Source organism: Cydia splendana, chromosome 3, assembly GCF_910591565.1.
Source record: "Cydia splendana chromosome 3, ilCydSple1.2, whole genome shotgun sequence".
Lineage (NCBI taxonomy): Eukaryota > Metazoa > Arthropoda > Insecta > Lepidoptera > Tortricidae > Cydia > Cydia splendana.
Genome location: NC_085962.1, coordinates 19,987,063 through 20,006,522, shown reverse-complemented (window position 1 = coordinate 20,006,522; position 19,460 = coordinate 19,987,063). Strand labels below are relative to the sequence as shown.

Sequence of the window (19,460 nt, the reverse complement as noted above, 5' to 3'; positions counted from 1 at the left end):
TAAGAATCGTTTGATAGAAAAAGCTTGACGAAACTTAACTAATCTATGTAAATAGTCACACTTTTCATAGCATTAGACATCCCATTTGTTCACATATTTAATTACACAAACAGGTCTACCTCGATGTAATTAAATGTGTACAAAACGCGAGAGTTTAAGGTGGTTCGACTAGGTTACTCAAAGCTTAACTCTCGCTAGATGGCGCCACTTTCGCAAAATTACAGGTTTTATTTTTTTGTGGAATGGTCTTGGTATTTGTATACTTAAAAGTATGTTTAGCGCACTCTTTAAGTAAATATTGAACTATTAAAATAAACATTGAATACTTCATTGTGCAAAAACCACCCTTTTACGTCGACGGAGTGTTGCTGTCACGCTTTTTCCTACTATTACTCACACATGCGAACAGTGTTTCCGTGATTCTTGTAGTAGACAATTTCACACAACGTAAGTATGCTGCAATGGCGTTGCGGTATGTTCGTGGAAATACGTGCAAGAGGAGGTAATTTCTTTTTGTTTATTTTTGTCCTTTTTGTGTTATCTTACCTTTAAACGAGCAATTATTATATATATATATATGTATATATATATATATATATATATATATATATATTTGGATGATATCAGAAACGGCTCTAACGATTTCGATGAAATTTGCTATAAGGGGTTTGATCTCTTAGCTAGGTCTGATCTGTGAGAAAACGCGCATTTTTGAGTTTTTATGTTTTCTAAGCTTTGGTCCGTCTCCCAGATATTCAATCTCTTCTTCCTCGCGTGGGGTCCGCTTGGCAACTAATCCCAAAATTGGCATGGGCACTAGTTTTTACGAAAGCCTTCCAACCCAGAGAGTAAACTTATTGGGATTAGTCCAGTTTCCTCACATTGTTTTCTTTCACCGAAAAATAGGTATCGGTATATAAATAGGTTTCGGTAAATAGGTATCAAATGATATTTCGTACAAAAATTCCCACATATCATTGGTACGAGCTGGGGTTAGAACCCGCGACCTCCGGATTGCAAGTCGCACGCGCTTTCCGCTAGGCCACCACCGCTCCCCCAGATATTCAGTATTAGGGTCTGTGCGGAAAGAGAAGAGTCGTAGAATGTATGGGCTCCCCTACATTTCAAGACTCTTCTCTTTCCGCACAGACTCTATCAATAAATTACTTTATCAACGTTTTAAAAAAATCTCATCCTCATTCTCATCATGTTGGTCATTCTTGTTGAATCCTGCTGCTTATATAAAAACTATGTCCCAAATATTTGTATAGATGTTTTAGTTTCCGCTACGTCACGCAGGCTGGGAAACATTTTTGATACTAAAACCTGACGTGATGGAACCGACATTTTAGGATAATTATCTTTTTATGCTAGGATGGAGAATACCTACTGACGATTCTTAGTAGAATGAGCCAAATGAAGTCCAGGTTTGTAAGTGTCACTGATACCTGCAGGTATCAGTTTTTAGGGTTCCGTACCCAAAGGGTAAAACGGGGCCCTATTACTAAGACTCCGCTGTCCGTCCGTCCGTCCGTCCGTCCGTCTGTCTGTCACCAGGCTGTATCTCACGAACCGTGATAGCTAGACAGTTGAAATTTTCCCAGATGATGTATTTCTGTTGCCGCTATAACAACAAATACTAAAAACAGAATAAAATAAAGATTTAAGTGGGGCTCCCATACAACAAACGTGATTTTTGACCGAAGTTAAGCAACGTTGGGCGGGGTCAGTACTTGGATGGGTGACCGTTTTTATAGATAATGGTACGGAACCCTTCGTTTGCGAGTCCGACTCGCACTTGGCCGGTTTTATTTAAAGCGCTAATAGTTTGTTCTACAAGTAAAGCAATCCCTTTCCTAAAATAAAATGAAAACCTTTATTTATTTATTTTTATTTTGAATTCAAGTACAGGGGGCTGATTTTTTAATTTCGACCGCTCGATTTCGAGTATTTCGTTCAATAGTATCTCCACTACTAGGCATTCAAATTCTACTATTAGAATTGAAGTCGAGTGGTAAATACCACTAGATTCCAAATTTCGATCGTTCGTATTTCAAAAATTAGCATTCGCCGTTTTTCACCGATTTTCGAGTGACGAAATCGAGCGATGCAAATTCAAAAATCGGCCCCCAGTACATTTTTTTCATATTTGTTATCCGTAGTAGTCCCTGTACCTGAAAGAAATATAATAGCATGAATCATGATAGGAAAAAATCTCTGATGTAATAGGAAGAAAGATGATGCAACAATATGGATTCTAATAAAGTTATAATCAAGTTATAATTTACTTACCTGGTAGTAACTGTAATCCATCATTTTCAACCACAGGAAATATTATACATTTCTTTTTTATTGCAGTGAGGATGTCCTGATTGTAAAAATCAAAGAGATTAGGTAGAGTATAATTTCTAATTATCTTTGTAAAAAATAAACGAATACGCGTAGCCCATACTTAATCATTCGCTTTTTGAAAATAAGAAAAATTAAATAAAAATATAAAAAAAAACAATACCAAATTTAGGTGTAAAAAAAATACAAAAAGTTATGTCCCAGCATACAATGCTGGGGATCGAACCGGGAACTTTCCGTTTGAAAGCAAAAAAGCGACTGTTTGCAAAACACACCATGATAGTTCTTAGCTAAGCTGACGAACTTCGGGTACTTATTCTCGCTTCGGTCAATTAAGTACCTGTTAACAAAATTGCACTAAACATGACGGCACTCCAAATTCGCGCCGTGGTCAGTCCGGCAACGTCGGAAATGGTATGGCAACGTCGCAATTGTATCTGTACACATTTGTGACACACACATACGTAAAATTGATGAAAGTTAACTATGATTATTGCATGATTTCTGTATGAAACATTGTTGTGATATATGTACTTGGGGGTAGACGCAACTAGGTATGTAAATGTTACGTGGGTAGGTAATCCAAAAATCAGTTCTGTAATAAACGCCGTATGAACAACACCGTGTTCCGTTACTTCATCCCCTAAACAACCCCCGTATACCATATTGGCGACGATTTCGAGTCTACGCGAAGTTTAACAGTGTCATTTACAAGTACCTAAATATGGCCATCAGTAAATTAGAAGTGTTTAATGTTGAGTCGGACAGCTGGTCGACTTACGTGGAACGGTTGGAACAATATTTCGTTGTCAACGAAACAAAGGAAGAACACAAAGTGCCGACGTTGATAACGGTTATGGGAAATCAAGCCTACGAACTATTAGTAACCCTGTGTACACCCGATAAACCGGCAAGTAAAAAATTCGCGGATTTAGTGAAAGTGATGAGCGGCCATTTGCAACCGAAACCGAGTTTGTTAGCAGAGCGATACCGGTTTCGTAACAGGAAACAAAAGACGGGTGAATCGGTGGCGGATTTTGTTGCAGATCTCAAAAAGTTAGCAAAGCATTGCGTCTTTGGGACCCAGCTGACAGAAAATTTAAGGGATCAGCTAGTGTGTGGGCTTTGTGATGAAACAATACGGCAGCGGTTGTTTACCGAAGATAATATTGCGTTTGACCGGGCATTACAAGTGGCGGTAGCGATGGAGGCAGCGCAGACAAACGCAGCGGCAGTAGTGGAGGGTCGGGCAAAAGGCTTGGAAGGCAGCCCGAGTACGTCGAGTGGTTGTCATGCGGTATCAGCGCAATCATGGCGCGGCAGGAGAGCGATGACGTCATACCGAGCGACCAACAACAAGGAGACGCGGCCGCCTGGTAACAGCGCGGCACAACCTTTGGGGTCCAGGCGCCAGGACCAGGCACCTCGAGATTGGCGCCGTACCGAACAAACAACACCACGCACTTCATCGGGGCCGGAATGTAGTGTTTGTGGTCGGCCGCATGACTCATCGAGTTGTAGATTTGCAAATTATGTTTGTCGCGTGTGTAATCAGCCGGGGCATTTGAAGAAGATGTGTCCTAGGTTACAGATGAGCGTTAGTACACACAAGAATGACATACAAGGCGAAGCAAACAGCGATTTCAGCGATGAGGTACATTGCAATGTTTTTAATGTAAATGATATTTACCAATGTAAACCGTTCATGTTGCCAATTAAATTAGAGGGAAAATTAGTCGAAATGGAAGCTGATACAGGATGTGCCATTTCTTGTATAAATGGGGACTTGTACTTAAAATTGTTTTCCCATTTGCCATTGCATAATAGTGATATTGTTATGTGTTATTATACCCGTGAGAAAAGGCAACCGTTAGGGAAAATTGTAGTAAATGTCACGTTTAAAAATGTATGCAAACCATTGGACTTGTATGTAGTAGATCAAGGCAAAGGACCGTTATTAGGGAGGAGATGGCTACGTGAGTTAGGGTTCAAATTGGAAGAGTTGTCATGTCATGACGTCGAGGTCACTGCACGATTTGATTTGAATGAACTTAATTCCAGATACCGTGAAGTATTTGCGGAGGGGCTCGGGCGGTACACGGGTGGCGAGGTGAGTCTGCGGGTGCGCGAGGGCGCGAGGCCCGTGTTCCTGCGCGCGCGACCGCTGGCGTACGCGCTGCGCGAGCCGGTGGAGCGCGCGCTGGATCAGCTGGAGCGCGACGGCGTCATCACGCCGGTAGACTCGTCGGACTGGGCCACACCGATCGTACCCGTCGTCAAGACGGACGGAACCATTAGGGTATGTGGAGATTTTAAGTCTACGCTTAATAAATGCCTGGAGGTAGATCGTTTTCCATTACCTAGAGTAGAGGATTTGTTAACCAAGCTAAATGGAGGGGAAAAGTTTACCAAAATTGACTTGTCCCAGGCATATGCCCAGTTTGTCCTGGATGAGCGCTCTAGACCTTATACAGTTATCAACACACACCGAGGGTTGTATAGGTATAATAGGTTAATTTACGGGTTGTCCTCGAGTCCTGGCATTTTCCAGCGAAAACTGGAACAGATGTTTGCCGATCTTCCCAGAGTAGGAGTGTTCTTAGATGACGTTATTTTGACGGGAACGAACGACCAAGAGCACATAGAAACATTGCATAAAGTGTAGATAGGTTGCAGAAGTTTGGCTTAAAAATTAAAAAAGAAAAATGCAAATTTTTCGCCACGTCGGTCACTTATTTAGGTTATGTAGTGGATAAAGAGGGCATCCATACAAATCCGGACAAAATAAAAGCTATCGAGCAGGTACCTGCTCCTACTGGCGCAACAGAGTTGCGAGCGTTTTTAGGTATGGTCATGTATTACGCGAAATTCGTTAAAAATATAAGTTCCACGTTGGCACCTCTGTATGCGTTACTAAGAAAGGGAGTAAAATTTGAGTGGTCCGAACAATGCAGGGAAGCATTTTGCGAGGTAAAAAAATTATTGGCAAGTAGTACCGTATTAGTGCACTATTCCCCGGGGTTACCGGTGGTACTAACCACGGATGCGAGTAGCGTGGGGGTAGCCGGGGTCATTTCCCATTTGATGCCAGACGGAAAGGAAAGACCAATTGCATACGCTTCGCGGGTACTTAACGCAGCCGAACGCGGATATTCCCAAATAGATCGAGAGGCTTTAGCTATAATTTTTAGTGTGAAGAAATTCCATCAATATTTGTATGGTCGCAAGTTCCTCCTTAAAACAGATCATAAGCCTCTCGTTGCTATTTTTGGCCCAAAGTCGGGTATACCCGTGATGGCGGCTTCGAGGATGCAAAGGTGGGCAGTGATACTTTCGGGTTATGACTATGATATACAGTACGTTAATACCAGTCAAAATGGCGCCGATGCATTGTCGAGGTTGCCGCACAAGGGGGACGTTGGGGAAAAACAACCGGAGTGCACTTACATTAATTTTGTTAATGATTTTTTACCTATCACTCACAAACAGGTTTGTGAGGAGGTAAAAAAAGATATATTATTGAGTAAAATCGTTTTATACTTACAGTCAGGGTGGCCCTCTCACAACTCGCACGCCGATCTACAACCCTATTTCATAAGGAAGAACGAGTTATACTTAGACTCTGGTTGCGTTATGTGGGGTTATAGGATTATTATTCCGCCGGGACTTAGGGAACAAATCCTTCAGGAACTACATGTAGGACACCTAGGAATAGTAAAAATGAAGGCCGTTGCCCGAAGCTACGTGTGGTGGCCCGGTATTGATGCCGACATCGAGGCGTGCTGCGCGGGTTGTCACACGTGCGCAGTGGAGGCACCGGCGCCGCCGCGCGCGCCGGTTAAGCCGTGGGAGTACCCCGGGGAGGTATGGACGCGGGTGCATCTCGATTTTTTGGGTCCGTGGCATGGAAAAACTTTTTTGATTTTAATAGATGCGTCTTCTAAGTGGATAGAGGCTTTCTTAATGACAACCACTACAGGAGCGGCGGTACTAAAAGTGCTAAGAGAGATATTTGCACGTTTTGGCGTTCCTAAACAGGTAGTTTCGGACAACGGGCCTCCATTTACTAGCAGGGAGGTGGATACCTTCATGCGATATTATGGTATTACTCATACTTTTACACCCGCATACCACCCGGCATCAAATGGGGCCGCCGAGACAGCTGTTAAGTTGTGCAAAAGGGCGCTCAAAAAGGCAGTTAGAGATCAAGTAGACGTGGAAGAGGCTCTTCAGGAATATTTGATGGCGTATAGGAATACTCCCCACAGCACCACAGGACAAACACCGGCCATGCTTCTCCAAAGGCGGGCATTGCGTTGCCGTCTGGACATGTTACGGCCCGGTCGCGGGCTCGAGCAGCGTGTGGAGGCGGCACAAGAAAGGCAGGTGCAGCAGGCGGGGGGTACAGATAGGGCGTTCCGGATAGGAGACCTTGTGTGGTTTAGGGATTACAGCTCGGGGGAGAAATGGCTTAAAGGGAAGGTGGATAGCTTGATAGGTTCTAGGACTGTGTTAGTGGTAAAGGAAAACGATTTATCAACTAGGTTTAAGAGGCATGTAGATCAAGTTAGAGCGCGATCACCAGTTTCCGCGTTGGCGTGGCCTGGTCCGATGGATCATCCTGGAATCACCCAGCTACCACCGATGCCACCCGTGCCGTCGTCAGTGCAGAGGCCTCGTCGGAATGTACCGCCGGTTGATCACTATGGTGATCCTCTTTTATATTAGTGGACTGCCACTATTTATGTATTTTTGTATTCTTTCTTATCGATTGTATTACATAAGTTAAATAACTGTTAACCCCTTACGGCATGTAATAAAAAAAAATATATCCATTTAAATTCGAACTTTAATAGCGGTCTAAATAATTAAATATCATATCCGCCATATACCTATGGCTTACTTACTATGCGGTAAAGGGTTAAATAAGTTAAGTATTTAATAGGTAAGTATAGCATAATTTAAGTGTAAGGGTGTGATATATGTACTTGGGGGTAGACGCAACTAGGTATGTAAATGTTACGTGGGTAGGTAATCCAAAAATCAGTTCTGTAATAAACGCCGTATGAACAACACCGTGTTCCGTTACTTCATCCCCTAAACAACCCCCGTATACCATAATTGTTTTCCTATTAATTTCGCGCAAACGAATATTCGAAAGTAGATAAATGCGGAAATATTTATGTACTAATAGTGTGTAGTGACTTAACGCAATGCGATTGAATTTTGTATGAAAATCGAACCACCTTAAAGTGTTATATCCCATTTGTTCTTTTGGCGTTTGTCCATGTACAAACAGCAACACTTCTAACTGTACATCGGTGGACCTTATTACAAAAGGCATAAGGTCCACCGATGTACAGTTAACAGTGTTGGCGATCGTACGATTGTCATCGCCCAGCGAAACCACAGAATAAATAATAGTACAAGGTACAGAAGACTCACTCTCTAACAAAACGCGTCTATTACGATCAGGACAGATATGGCCGCTAGGTGGCGACAGCGCCACGCGCGGCTTATAGCTAGCCACCAAAATTGGTGTAGAACGGATGTACTTGTAGCTACGGAGTGAGCCACGCCTGGTGAAACTTACGTAAATCTCATTTGTGCAGTGAACCAGCCCCTTCACCACATCGACAGCTATCCACTGCTCGAGCTCCTCGACGAACACCTCGCACCACACGTCCGTCTTGTCTCTCGGCGCCTCGTCGTCCGTCGATAGCACTCGACGGTCGATCTTGCGACTCGTACTTGGCTTCGGACTGATCTTGGTCGGTTTGAAATCGTCGTCGCTCACTGCTTCGGGTTCGTAGTCACTGTCGCCGTTGTTTATCTTTGATTTTCCTGTTAAAATAATGTAAATTTTACACTTTTAAAATTAGCAGTTCGGCTATAGTGTAAATAACATTATTTGCGGTATTTGACACATTATGACTGACGTATATAGAGATGTAACTAACGCAATCGATTGTCACAACAAGCGATTACGATTGGATGGCACGTAGACTGAGGTATCGAATTGTGACGTATAATGATTTTTTATTTGAGATTTAAATAAAGCTAGAATTATATGGTTTTCCGGCAAGCTACCGGTCGGTCGGTGTATTTAATACACCGACCGAGTAGGTCGCACCCATTGTCAAAATTGAAACTAACTGGGGATCTATTTTAAAGTTTATTTATGTTATTTCTGTGTCAAATTTGTTGTCTGTTAAGTGACGATAAATATATCCATATTTACAGTTAATTATCCACCTTTTCCGTATTTTTATTAAAAGAAAAATGAAAAATTCATATCGATTTACTTAGACGACTACCGATTCATAACGGTGGTGTCCGGCCAACCCTAAAATAAATAAAAAAAGACGTAGAACGTAAACGTTCGCAGTGCAGTTGTTTTCCTTTGTGATTTCGATGTGCAAAACATTTTACGTAGTATTGCTGTTGTGAGTGACAGACGTCAAATACCGCAAATAATGTTATTTACACTATAGGTTGTGTCAGTAGGTACTACGAACTTTAGGAGACAGAGGGCCTACCGCGAACCACGTTCGACGTGTTGCCTCTCTGTCGCACTTGTAAATTCGTACGTAAGTGTGACAGGGAGCCAACACGTCGAACGTGGTTCGCGGTAGGCACCCAGAATCGTGAAGAAAAAACGAATATGTTAGGAGTTTATAAAAGTGATTATCGTTTTTATAAATGGCAAACAGGCCGGCTAATGGTAAGCGGACATCGCAGCCTCTGGACGCCTGCGTGCAGAGCTGTCCTATGCGAGTTGGGAACCATTTATACGAGCATTGTGTGTAGACGACTTTACCATTCTCAGATGCTTTGGTAACCATTCTCACCATTCGCAATACATTTTCGTCATTAAAAAAACATATAAAAGGGCGGCAAATTAAATAAAAGTACCTATGAAGCATTCAACCTTCCGCGCCTAAAATCAATAAATCTAAAATAATCCTAATATCTTAAAAAAAAAACAGTTAGGTACCTATAAAACTAACCTTTTACAGTTTTCGTTTTCTTAACCACCTTAGCATTATTCATGGACTCTTCCATTCTGTCTTTCATGATTGCAATCAGTGTAGAAGTCACCTCATTCTTAGATGTCTTTGTCTTCGGCACGAGATCCCTGTGACTCACTCTTAACTCATCGTCTGGATCTTTAGCTGCCTTTTTTGTTCTTTTAGTTGTTGTTTTTTCACTGTTTTTGAAATATTTACTAGTTTCAGGAGTGCCTGCACTCTTTGATCTGGATTTAGTGTCTTTATTAACAGAATCTTTAGAATCATGCACCTTTTTTACGTCGGCAGTTTTTGATCGGCTCCGTGTTGTAGATTTAGTGGTAGTATTGCTAGTACTTTCAAAGAATGTGCTACTAACTGCCTTGTTATTCTCGTTACTAACAATATTTTTTGGAGGATCAGGTTGTTTTAGAGTTAGGGTAGTCTTTTTACTCGACTTTTCTTGAGATTTTGTGATAACATTTTGGCTTTCTTTCGTCTCAGTTTTAGTTTCTTTAATAGCTTTGCCACGTCTATTTAAAGAGAGTGTCTTAGGAGTTGGTGAAGCTTTATTACTAGAGTCTACTTCAACTGATTTTGTCTCTTGGGCCTTAGCTTTATCTTCACTGGCTTTTCTGATTCTTCGCTTTGGTAAAGTTTTATCCTCGGATACACTTTTCAATGGGTCAGACTTTGAGGTGACACTTCTTCTTGCTCTTTTAGGTGGTGAAACATCCTCCGCCTTTTCTGTGAGTTCCAAGGCTATAGCCGCTTTACTTCGCCTAGTTTTACGACCTTTTGCGGTTTCAATATTACCATCATCATTCCCATCAATTTGCATAATGTTCGTGTCACTATAATATTTATCATCCACATCCATGTCACTATCATAGTTTCCATCAACTTGTGCAATGCTCTGTTTTGATTTTGTTTTAGATTTGCATCCTTTTTTTTGAGCCGATTTCTTTGTATCTTCTTTTTTAGGCTCCACATTCTTCTTTTCGTCTTTTGGTTTGGTAGAAAGAGAACAAAGTTCGGAACTGGGCGGTCTGATTGGCAATGTCACAAAGTTGAACATGACTCGACACTGGAGGCCGAGCGCCCTTAACATACTGACAAAAATAAAGAACATGAACTTCTTTGTTGAAACCGTCTTGTTTTTAATCTCTTTTAATAGGATATCTTTAAGAGGCGGTGCTTTAGGTTTGAACTTGTTTTCATGCCTATCTTGTATTAAAGTTATTTTGTTCTTAAACCATTTTGTTATCTGTTCAACATACTTCACATCAACTCGTTCACCTGGGTAGCATTCTTTTGAAGGAAATAACGATAACACGGCACTCATTATTTCCTGATCATTTAGAATTGAGCTTACATAATTCCCGTGCCCTAACCAGCACAGAACATGAACTTTATGCATGTACACTTGATACTCTTTTTTGACTCTGTTCATTTTTCTTTTCATCATCATTTCAAGGTCTATCTTTTTAGATTTCCTGTGGGCGGCGTCAGGGAAGTCTACGACCACCTGCAATCCGGAAGCTGGTAGTGCTTTTGACTCTGAAAATTTTAAAATTTGCTTATTGCAAAATCAGTATTTAGGAATAAGAGTATTGAGATTTAGTGTAAAATTGTTACATGTTTATAAGTTATTTGGTAGCATTTTTTTTTTGTGGGTATGGGAGGGCGATTGCATCCATAACATGCCTACTTCAAGTATCTTTTTAAGTATCTTGTATGATTTAATATATTTATTATCTTACACCTACTTACAACATAAACTTGTACAATACTACTCTCAAAGAGCTAGATGGTGTTTGTTGCTTGTTCATTTCAACACCTTAGCCACTTATTTAAATGGCGCTAATCTACAAAACAAATCTAAATTAATTAATCTAAACAAATTAATAGGCAATTACAATTACCTTTCACCTCTTCCCAGTCCTCCATTTCTGAGTCACTGTCATTTTGTTTCTTCTTTTTTTTACTTTTCTTTACTTTTGTGGGCTCAGGTAGCACATCCTCTCCTTGAGCCAACAGATCCTTCACATCAAAGGCCTGGGAGGAGCTCTTGGCTGTGTAATTGAGGATTGAAGCTTTTGTCTCTTCAACCTTTGTTTTGTGGATTTCCAATTCTTTGAAAGTTTTTTGTGCAATCTCCTCACTGTTGTCAGGTATGTTTTTAGACCATACCTAGAAAAAAATATTCATTGATTAGTAACCAGCCAGCCAGATTATTCACTAAGGGCTGGTACAGACAGACTGCAACCTGACTGCAACTTGTATGGGAACTGCACGCCAAGTGCAATGTTGGTGTGCAACTGCAATGTTCCCATAATAGGCAAGATACTAAATTACAATAATTGTACACAATTGCATTTTTTTCACAGGGCTTTCATTATTATTAACAATTTCCGCGAGTTAGTTAAACCCCCGGTTTCCATGATTATTATTTTTTACTTCCAATATTATTTAAAGCACTGGTGGCCTAGCGGTAAGAGCGTGCGACTTGCAATCCGGAGGTTGCGGGTTCAAACCCCGGCTCGTACCAAGAGTTTTTCGGAACTTATGTATGAAATATCATTTGATATTTACCAGTTGCTTTTCGGTGAAGGAAAACATCGTGAGGAAACCGGACTAATCCCAATAAGGGATCCCCTCTGGGTTGGAAGGTCAGATGGCAGTCGCTTTCGTAAAAACTAGTGCCTACGTCAATTCTTGGGATTAGTTGTGAAGCGGACACCAGGCTCCCAAGAGCCGTGGCAAAATGCCGGGATAACGCGAGGAAAAAGACTTCCAATATTATTTAAGTAAAGGTTACAGTTAATTTTGAAATAATGTTAAGTAATGTAGAGGTATAATAGAAAACATTAGTGTCCGACCGAAGGTTCGGTTTCGGTTTCGGTTTCGGCCAGTTTCGGCCAAAAAATCATGTTTCGGCTGTAGTTTCGGTTACGGCCAAAAAACGGCCTAACCTTTCGGCCGGGCCGAAACTTACGAAATGGTACTTCGGACAAAGACCAAAAGTTGGGGAATAAATAGGACAACAATATACACCATATACCTACATATAGTGATTAATTTATAGGTACAGTAATCAATTGGTTTATTATAAAACACAATTCCACTAATGAGGGCGTCACTGGACGGTCGACGCAGTCTTAAGAGGCTGTCAATACCTATAACGCGCACACTGTCTAAATTGTATTGGAGTGAATGAGATAGCACTGTCGTACGTTGCCGTTGGCCGAGTATCAGCTCGGCCCGAGTCGACCGATGTCTTTTTCGCTCTTATTCATGCACTCACTTATTCAGTCATTTTCCTATCTATAGTTTGTCAAAAGACTGTCTCATTTCAATCATATACAGAGAGAATCATACTATCTTTGTCTTAGACTAGTACTAGCACCCAAAAGAAAAGGATGAGTATAGTTTTCCTGGTTCTTACTGACTGACAAATTGGTTTGACCAGCTATACCTCTAATGGCAAATTTTAAGCGAGGCTAAAGGCTACTCTCAACTAGTGCCGCAAAGTTGATTTTCTCAATAGTTAATATTTTGCGAGGCTGAACAGCTAAATATTGATTAAAACGAAGAAAAAACCCTTAAAAGCGCCCCCAGTACAGTTTTTCATACGAATGCTCGACCGTAGCCTCACTTTTTACCTCAATTTACCATTGGTTTGTGTTCCACATGTCCTCTACTTCAGCTTTGCCTTTGGCCTCGCTGCGCCATGCTCGGCCTGCGGTGTCGCTTTTTAATAAAATGGACATTGGTTGGAGTCTGTGCTCAACTACTTATCCTGAAGCCTGAAGCACGGCTTTGACTTCGCATGAAAGTTCGCCTAACTGGGGCACTTCGGACTTTTAGGTCCAGGTGAAGATCGGTACCCGGCCTTGCGATATTGTTAACAAAAAATTTCGCGCTCGCTGCGCTCGCGTTATTGATAGGTTTTTTGGTTGACCCTGTATCTACATATTAGCTTGACTGGTGAATGAATAGAGTTAGACCAAGAAAATTCTGCAATGATTTTGATAGCATATGCAGTGCTACTAGTGGAAATGTTATTTATACTTACGTCATAATTTCATAGAAGATTTGACGTTTAAAATAACACTTGCACTGCGTGTGTTATCAAAATCGTTGCAGAATTATCTTGGTCTAGCTCTAGTAATTTTCTTAAAAAACTGCTTAATTAACATAAATTTCAAGGACATTGGGTGTTGACAGCCCCATAATATGTGTGTAAAAGCGGTTTTATCTCATTTTTTCAACGATTTTAACAAGTCTACAAAAGTTTCGGTTTCGGTTTCGGCCGAAACTAGAGCCAAAGCCGAACATTCGGTTTCGGTTTCGGTTTCGGCAAAAGAACATGTTTCGGTCGGACACTAGAAAACATACAATATAAAATTTAAAGTCAAAGTTTTTCCCTAATTTTCATTCTCTTATTGACTGTTATTATTGCACATGCACACTACCATAAAGAAATATAGTAAGACAAGAGTGCTCACTCCACTAACTAACTTGCTAACTATGTAAACAAACTGCCATATTGAAATAGTCTCTGAATGATGAATTTACTAGTGACTTTTGTTTACATAGTTAGCAAGTTCCATTGAATGACACTTTATGTAAGTAATGCTCACATCTTGATACTCCATTTTAGTTTCATGGTCACTGTCTGCATCATTAACTGAAGAGAAGGTGGTGTTGGCAGGTAAACTCGGTGGTTTTCTGGGAGATTCATCATCACTACTGTCTGTAAATAAATTAATGGCTTTGTTAAATACATTCTTGTTTAATAGGGGACATCTTACACAGGTTGACCTAGCCCCAAACTAAGCAAAGCTACTATACTGCTGCCACAATATCTGAAATTATGTATGAAATTAGGGAAATCCAGATTTGATTGTTATATATCTGATTGGATCTAAACATTATGCTTTCTGAGAGTAAATGTAATTGCAAATGATTTAAGAAAATATTCCTTACTAATAGTAAAACTTGGATTTGAGAATGTTAGGACAAAAATTAGTCATTTAAGAAAAGGAGAAAACCTTAAACTAGTCACTCAGTAATCTGTAGACCTCACAATTCAACAAAAAAAAAAATGTTTGAATCTACTCCCAAAGTTTCATGAGAATTGGTCGTGAAGTGCAACCTGTAAATGAGAACATCTGGACATACAAAAGCATTTGTCCAAGCTGAATCAAAAACTTTCACTGATGCTCAAATATTTTTATTTATTTTATTTGAAAACTTAATATGCAACATTACAATGGAAACCAAATCACTGTACACATCAGATTACAGAATTCGTAATTTAGTTACACAATTTAGGAAAATCAGATCACAATCAACTTTCGTCCATCATCTCACAGTACCGCAGACGGGTGGATTTCATCACAAAAAATTTCACCATACAAAAAATTTTTTTTTTTAATGTTTAATTTAACACGATTCTAGCTGGGTAAAGTAATAGGGGGCTGTATATTGAGGATATTTATGGTATTTATACAATCATTTGTGGCTTATATTTGAAGTTATCGCTTTCGGAAAATAAAAACGCAAGATGGTGATGACAACCATGGTATGGTAATGACTCTTTTATAGACGGTAATGACACTGCATGTACGGTAATGACGATTTGGGAACTAATTTATATATGTATTTAAAACGTATTAATAAAACAAAAACTTTTTTAATTGTAAGGCTTTAGAACTTTAATAAACATTACAAATAACATGTTTTTGAACATAAGACTAGCTACATAAATTATTTTTAGAAAATTATAAAAAATACATTTTATTCATATAAATAAATATATAACAAGTATTTTTATTGTAAATTTTAAATAATTTATATTCCGAAACAGGCAATTTATGTATTCATTTATTTTTTTGGGTTTTTTCAATGTTAAATCATATTAACAATATTGTACTCTTATTATCAGTTTAAACTCGCATCTTCTTTTATCTACTGCATAACTTGGTATTTATATCATATTATAAAATTGCTGGCTTAAATACCAATGAGCTTAATTGTTATGATATATTACTTTTTTTTTGATAATTTGATTCATTGCATAATTTTGTATTTTTGTTGTTTTATAAATTAACTTTAAAAATAGCTATAATGATTTAAATCCATATATATGTTGTTTAATAGCTAAACATTAATATATAATCAGTGTTTTATAAGTTGCAAGACCCCTACTTGTAATGCATGTCATAAGTTACAAAATGTTAGGTATTGGGTCCGGTGACTACCCAATGGTATAATTATTAATTGCTGTAATTATATACATCAATTAATATAATATTATCAAAAAACATAAGGCCATCACGATAGTGAGCAAGTACCGTAGCCTATGGTCGCTTAAAACTTTAATACTTTAATACTTTGTTTTAACACGACTAACATGCAATTACAGACTCTAAGTTGCACGATTTACATTATTAGATTATAAAAAAAACATTTGTATGTTCTAAGTTCTAAGTGACCTAAGTGTTGCCTACTTCAGTCAAAATGTTATTTAAAAACTAACCATCCTCTAGTGTGAAAGAAATAGTTATATCTTCTTCTACATTTATTCTACATTTATAAGGTAGACATTATATAGTGTTAGAAGACATAGAGAACGTTTTTCAAACATACAGCTTAATTTCATAATGAATTATAGCAAAATAACTAGAAAAGTTTCTGAGAACCGTCATCACCATACACATGAAATCATCACCGGTCGTCATTTTTTTCCGGTGATGATGGGTATGGTGTTGACGATTTGAGAGTTTCTTGTTTTTATTTCTAGAATACGAATAATAGTAGTTAATGTCTATGCTACACAATAAACTTCATGTAGTTTGCCATTCATTTCAGTAATTATTTCTAATATATCATTTGTAACTTTTTTAAACCAAAGCATAACGGTGATGATGCTCTGTTGTGACAAACTACGTTTTACAAATTTGTTCGTAATATTTCTCACGATTCAATGATGTGACTTTATAGTGAAATCATTTTTGGCATTCTATATTAAAGTGAAAAATAGGGCAAGGACCTTTAGCGGTATTTCGTTGTTCATACACGGAGATAAGCTCACATTGACATTACCATGACGGTGTTGACGAATATTCGTGATAAAATTTTAAATATTTTTAAATGTACTTTCTCGGTGAAGGAATTATTGCATATTTTGTCATGTGTTAAACAACAACATGAAAAGATATAAGTAAAAGAAAAATCGCAATCGTACGATAGGTATGCTATAATTTTCACTGGAAACAAAAAGGTTCAGATTTTTCCGGTAGACGGTGATGATTTTAGACACATAAAACATTTTATATAAAAAAACTATTAGGTTATTGGAGATGGTAATTGAAGGAACATGAAAAGTTGCAACTCGCACAACCTACTAGTTTTTTTTATAAAGACCGAACTATAAGTTTTCGCAGGATTTTGAAATCCACCCAGACACATCTGACACACAACCAACCATCAACTTGCAAACATATCACATCCTGGTGCCCATGACATAAGCGAGTTCAACAGCCTTAGAGCCCACACAGCTGGTGAGTTTTGTGAAATATGTGAACTCACCACTTTCTGACAGGTTGAGGAACGAAGGCAGCAACTTATCAGCATCAGTTAAATCCTTCACTGAAAACGCTTTTATGGCAGGAGCATTTTCATCCGAACCATCCTGAGGTTCATCGCGAATCTTTTTAATGAAGTTTTTCGCAAATTGAGGCTTTCTTCTCGGTGCTGATTTCTTTGTTTTACTATTTTTTGGGTCTTCGTCTTCAAATTCTTCTCCTGAGGACACGGCTTGCTCTTCGTCCTCGGAGCTGGAGACGTCAGTTATTTTGGCATCGGACCCCGAGTCGCTAAAATCTCCTGTCTCGGGCTCGCTATCGTTCTCATCTTTGTAAACGGTTTTGATTACTTTTTTACGAGTAGTTGGCATGTTTTATAACTGAATACTTTACGAAATAACACTTATAGACAAACCCAAGTGAATAACATCAACTATTTCTAAAATACCCGGCAAGTCGTACAAAAAAGCATGCTTGTTTAACAAATAACAAAAAAAATGTTATGAAATTTAGGCAAAGCGAAGCGAGCGCGCAAATATTTGATGCCGTCAGATTTGACACTTGACCTTGACGTTTCCATCAAAGATTGCCAGCATAAATAATCCGTTATATTTATAGCCCTCTCAGGCTGTGGAGTCGAATTCGCAAATCTGCGATCTCGACTTTCGCGCCGCGATTCGCGCACGAGTGTGGAGCGAGTTTATAGTCTGTCAAGCCATATCCGTCAGTAGAAAAAAGCGGCAAATTTAAAAAATGTAGGTGCGTGCGGTTGTCTTTCCATAGAAAATTTTAATTTCGCGCCTTTTTCTACTGGTGTGGAGGGCTTACGTGGTGAAAATTGTAAATGGCTGAAAACGCAACTTGGAGAAAACGATTTCCGGAAAATAGTAGCACCACTCGTCTAAACTAACTTTGCACCGACCCGACTTGAATAGAACAAAGGGAGAGAGCGGCATTATAACCGTCATATTTTCATAATAATGATATACCCCACTTTGTCATTGCAAAAATAGTTGCAAAAGCTGTGCATAGTATTCTTGGTGCCACTCTAATTTCATCGCAATGAAAATGTGTATGTTTATTTAAAGAATGGTAAAATGGATCAAATCAATCCTGCTAAGTGCTTTTCAACGGAGCTTTATTGCCTGTAAGTAGAGAGTGGATGAGCGAGAGCGATATTCAAATTAAAAATCCTATTTTAATTTTAATATAGACCTGAAATTACTCTCCGGTTATTTCGCTCTTGCCTATATTTATGTCTAATGGCCCAGGAAATAGTAGGGTAAAAGTGGGATAGTGGCCACCATTAAACCAAACTTTCAGTTTTGGCAAAAAAATTGGTTTCAGTCAGAGGGGCTACCGCGAAAACCGAACTTCGCAAATTGCGGGGATCTTTCTCTTTTACTACAATGAAGGCGTAATAAGAATGACAAAGAAAGATGGTCGCGGTTATAGCCCAGACACTACTTTTTGTATGGAAAATTCTCTATGGTTACGGAATATCAGATTTTTTTAATTTACCATAAAGATAAAGATGCAAATCTTGTCAGTAGAAAAAGGCACGAAATTAAAATTTTCTATGAGACGATATCCCTTTGCGCCAACATTTTTCAAATTTGCCGCCTTTTTCTACTGACAAGATCTGCTTGACCAACTTTAGCTAAAAAAGTCGGCTCGTCTGTGATATACCCTAATCTAGAAACCCACTTAGCTTAGAATCGCTGAATCGAACTGCGAGTACTATTATCAGTTCGGTGACACGGTCGGCTTCATCCCGCTCTTCGTCATGAAAGCTTTTAGAGTGTCGCGATCTCATCGCCGTTTTTATGGTTAGTCTACTTATAGGCACAGTCCATTGGTACTAAAGATAGGTACCTTATATTAGGCGAATGGTTTACCTATGCTATTATTAAAGGTGGAAAAGTAAAGATTTTCTGAGGAAAATGAGACAGTTTTGAATGTTCCAATGCTTACTTTAATATACTTACCTGTAAAATTCTATTATGCTATTTTGACAGGTATAAAGCAGAATCACGAAGTTGCGGGTCAGCAATGGCTTGTCTAAAATAACCTGCTCTCGTTCTTACGTTACAAAGTATAGTTGATCAAGCAGATCTTGTCAGTAGAAAAAGGCAGCAAATTTGAAAAATGTAGGCGCGAAGGGATATCGTCTCATAGAAAATTTTAATTTCGCGCCTTTTTCTACTGACTAGATTTGCTTGACCATCTATAACAAAGCTATACTTTACTCAGTTTGTTACGGAACACTAATAACGTAATTTGGCCAGGAAATGAACCGGCATAGATGCGTTTCACCTACACTCAGTCTAAGCTGCGAGTTTATACAAGGGATTTTTGGCAGGATTTGCCAGGTCTGTGGAACACTGGTGCAGGGTGCTCCACAGACGTTGCAACAAATCGCATGCGACTTTTGATACATTGCCGACTACGTAGTGCAACGAATGCAATCGGTCGATGAAATGGTGCAATGTATCGAAAATCCTTT

At 39.1% G+C, this 19,460-nt stretch overlaps 3 protein-coding genes across 3 annotated transcripts in view; 2 read left to right on the top strand and 1 right to left on the bottom strand.

The window, feature by feature from the left end:
• LOC134806773 (DNA repair protein complementing XP-C cells homolog) overlaps positions 1-17,462 on the bottom strand; it is a 30,215-nt gene extending 12,753 nt beyond the window's left edge. The window contains exons 1-5 of the mRNA XM_063780108.1: positions 16,959-17,462; positions 14,006-14,118; positions 11,285-11,552; positions 9,360-10,919; positions 7,943-8,193 (exon numbers count right to left, since the gene is read on the bottom strand). Of these exons, the coding sequence (XP_063636178.1) occupies positions 7,943-8,193; positions 9,360-10,919; positions 11,285-11,552; positions 14,006-14,118; positions 16,959-17,325 (2,559 nt within the window). The 5' untranslated portion in view covers positions 17,326-17,462. The remainder of the gene's footprint in view (positions 1-7,942; positions 8,194-9,359; positions 10,920-11,284; positions 11,553-14,005; positions 14,119-16,958) is intronic.
• Positions 3,074-3,933, top strand: LOC134806689 (uncharacterized). Its single transcript, XM_063780017.1, has 2 exons — positions 3,074-3,842; positions 3,905-3,933. The coding sequence occupies exons 1-2, from the start codon at positions 3,074-3,076 to the stop codon at positions 3,931-3,933; spliced, it is 798 nt and encodes a 265-aa protein (XP_063636087.1).
• Positions 3,862-5,142, top strand: LOC134806888 (uncharacterized protein K02A2.6-like). The gene is made up of 2 exons (XM_063780307.1): positions 3,862-4,003; positions 4,411-5,142. Exons 1-2 carry the CDS (start codon positions 3,963-3,965, stop codon positions 5,012-5,014), a joined length of 645 nt encoding a protein of 214 aa, XP_063636377.1. The 5' UTR covers positions 3,862-3,962; the 3' UTR covers positions 5,015-5,142.
• Positions 17,463-19,460: the final 1,998 nt, after the last annotated feature.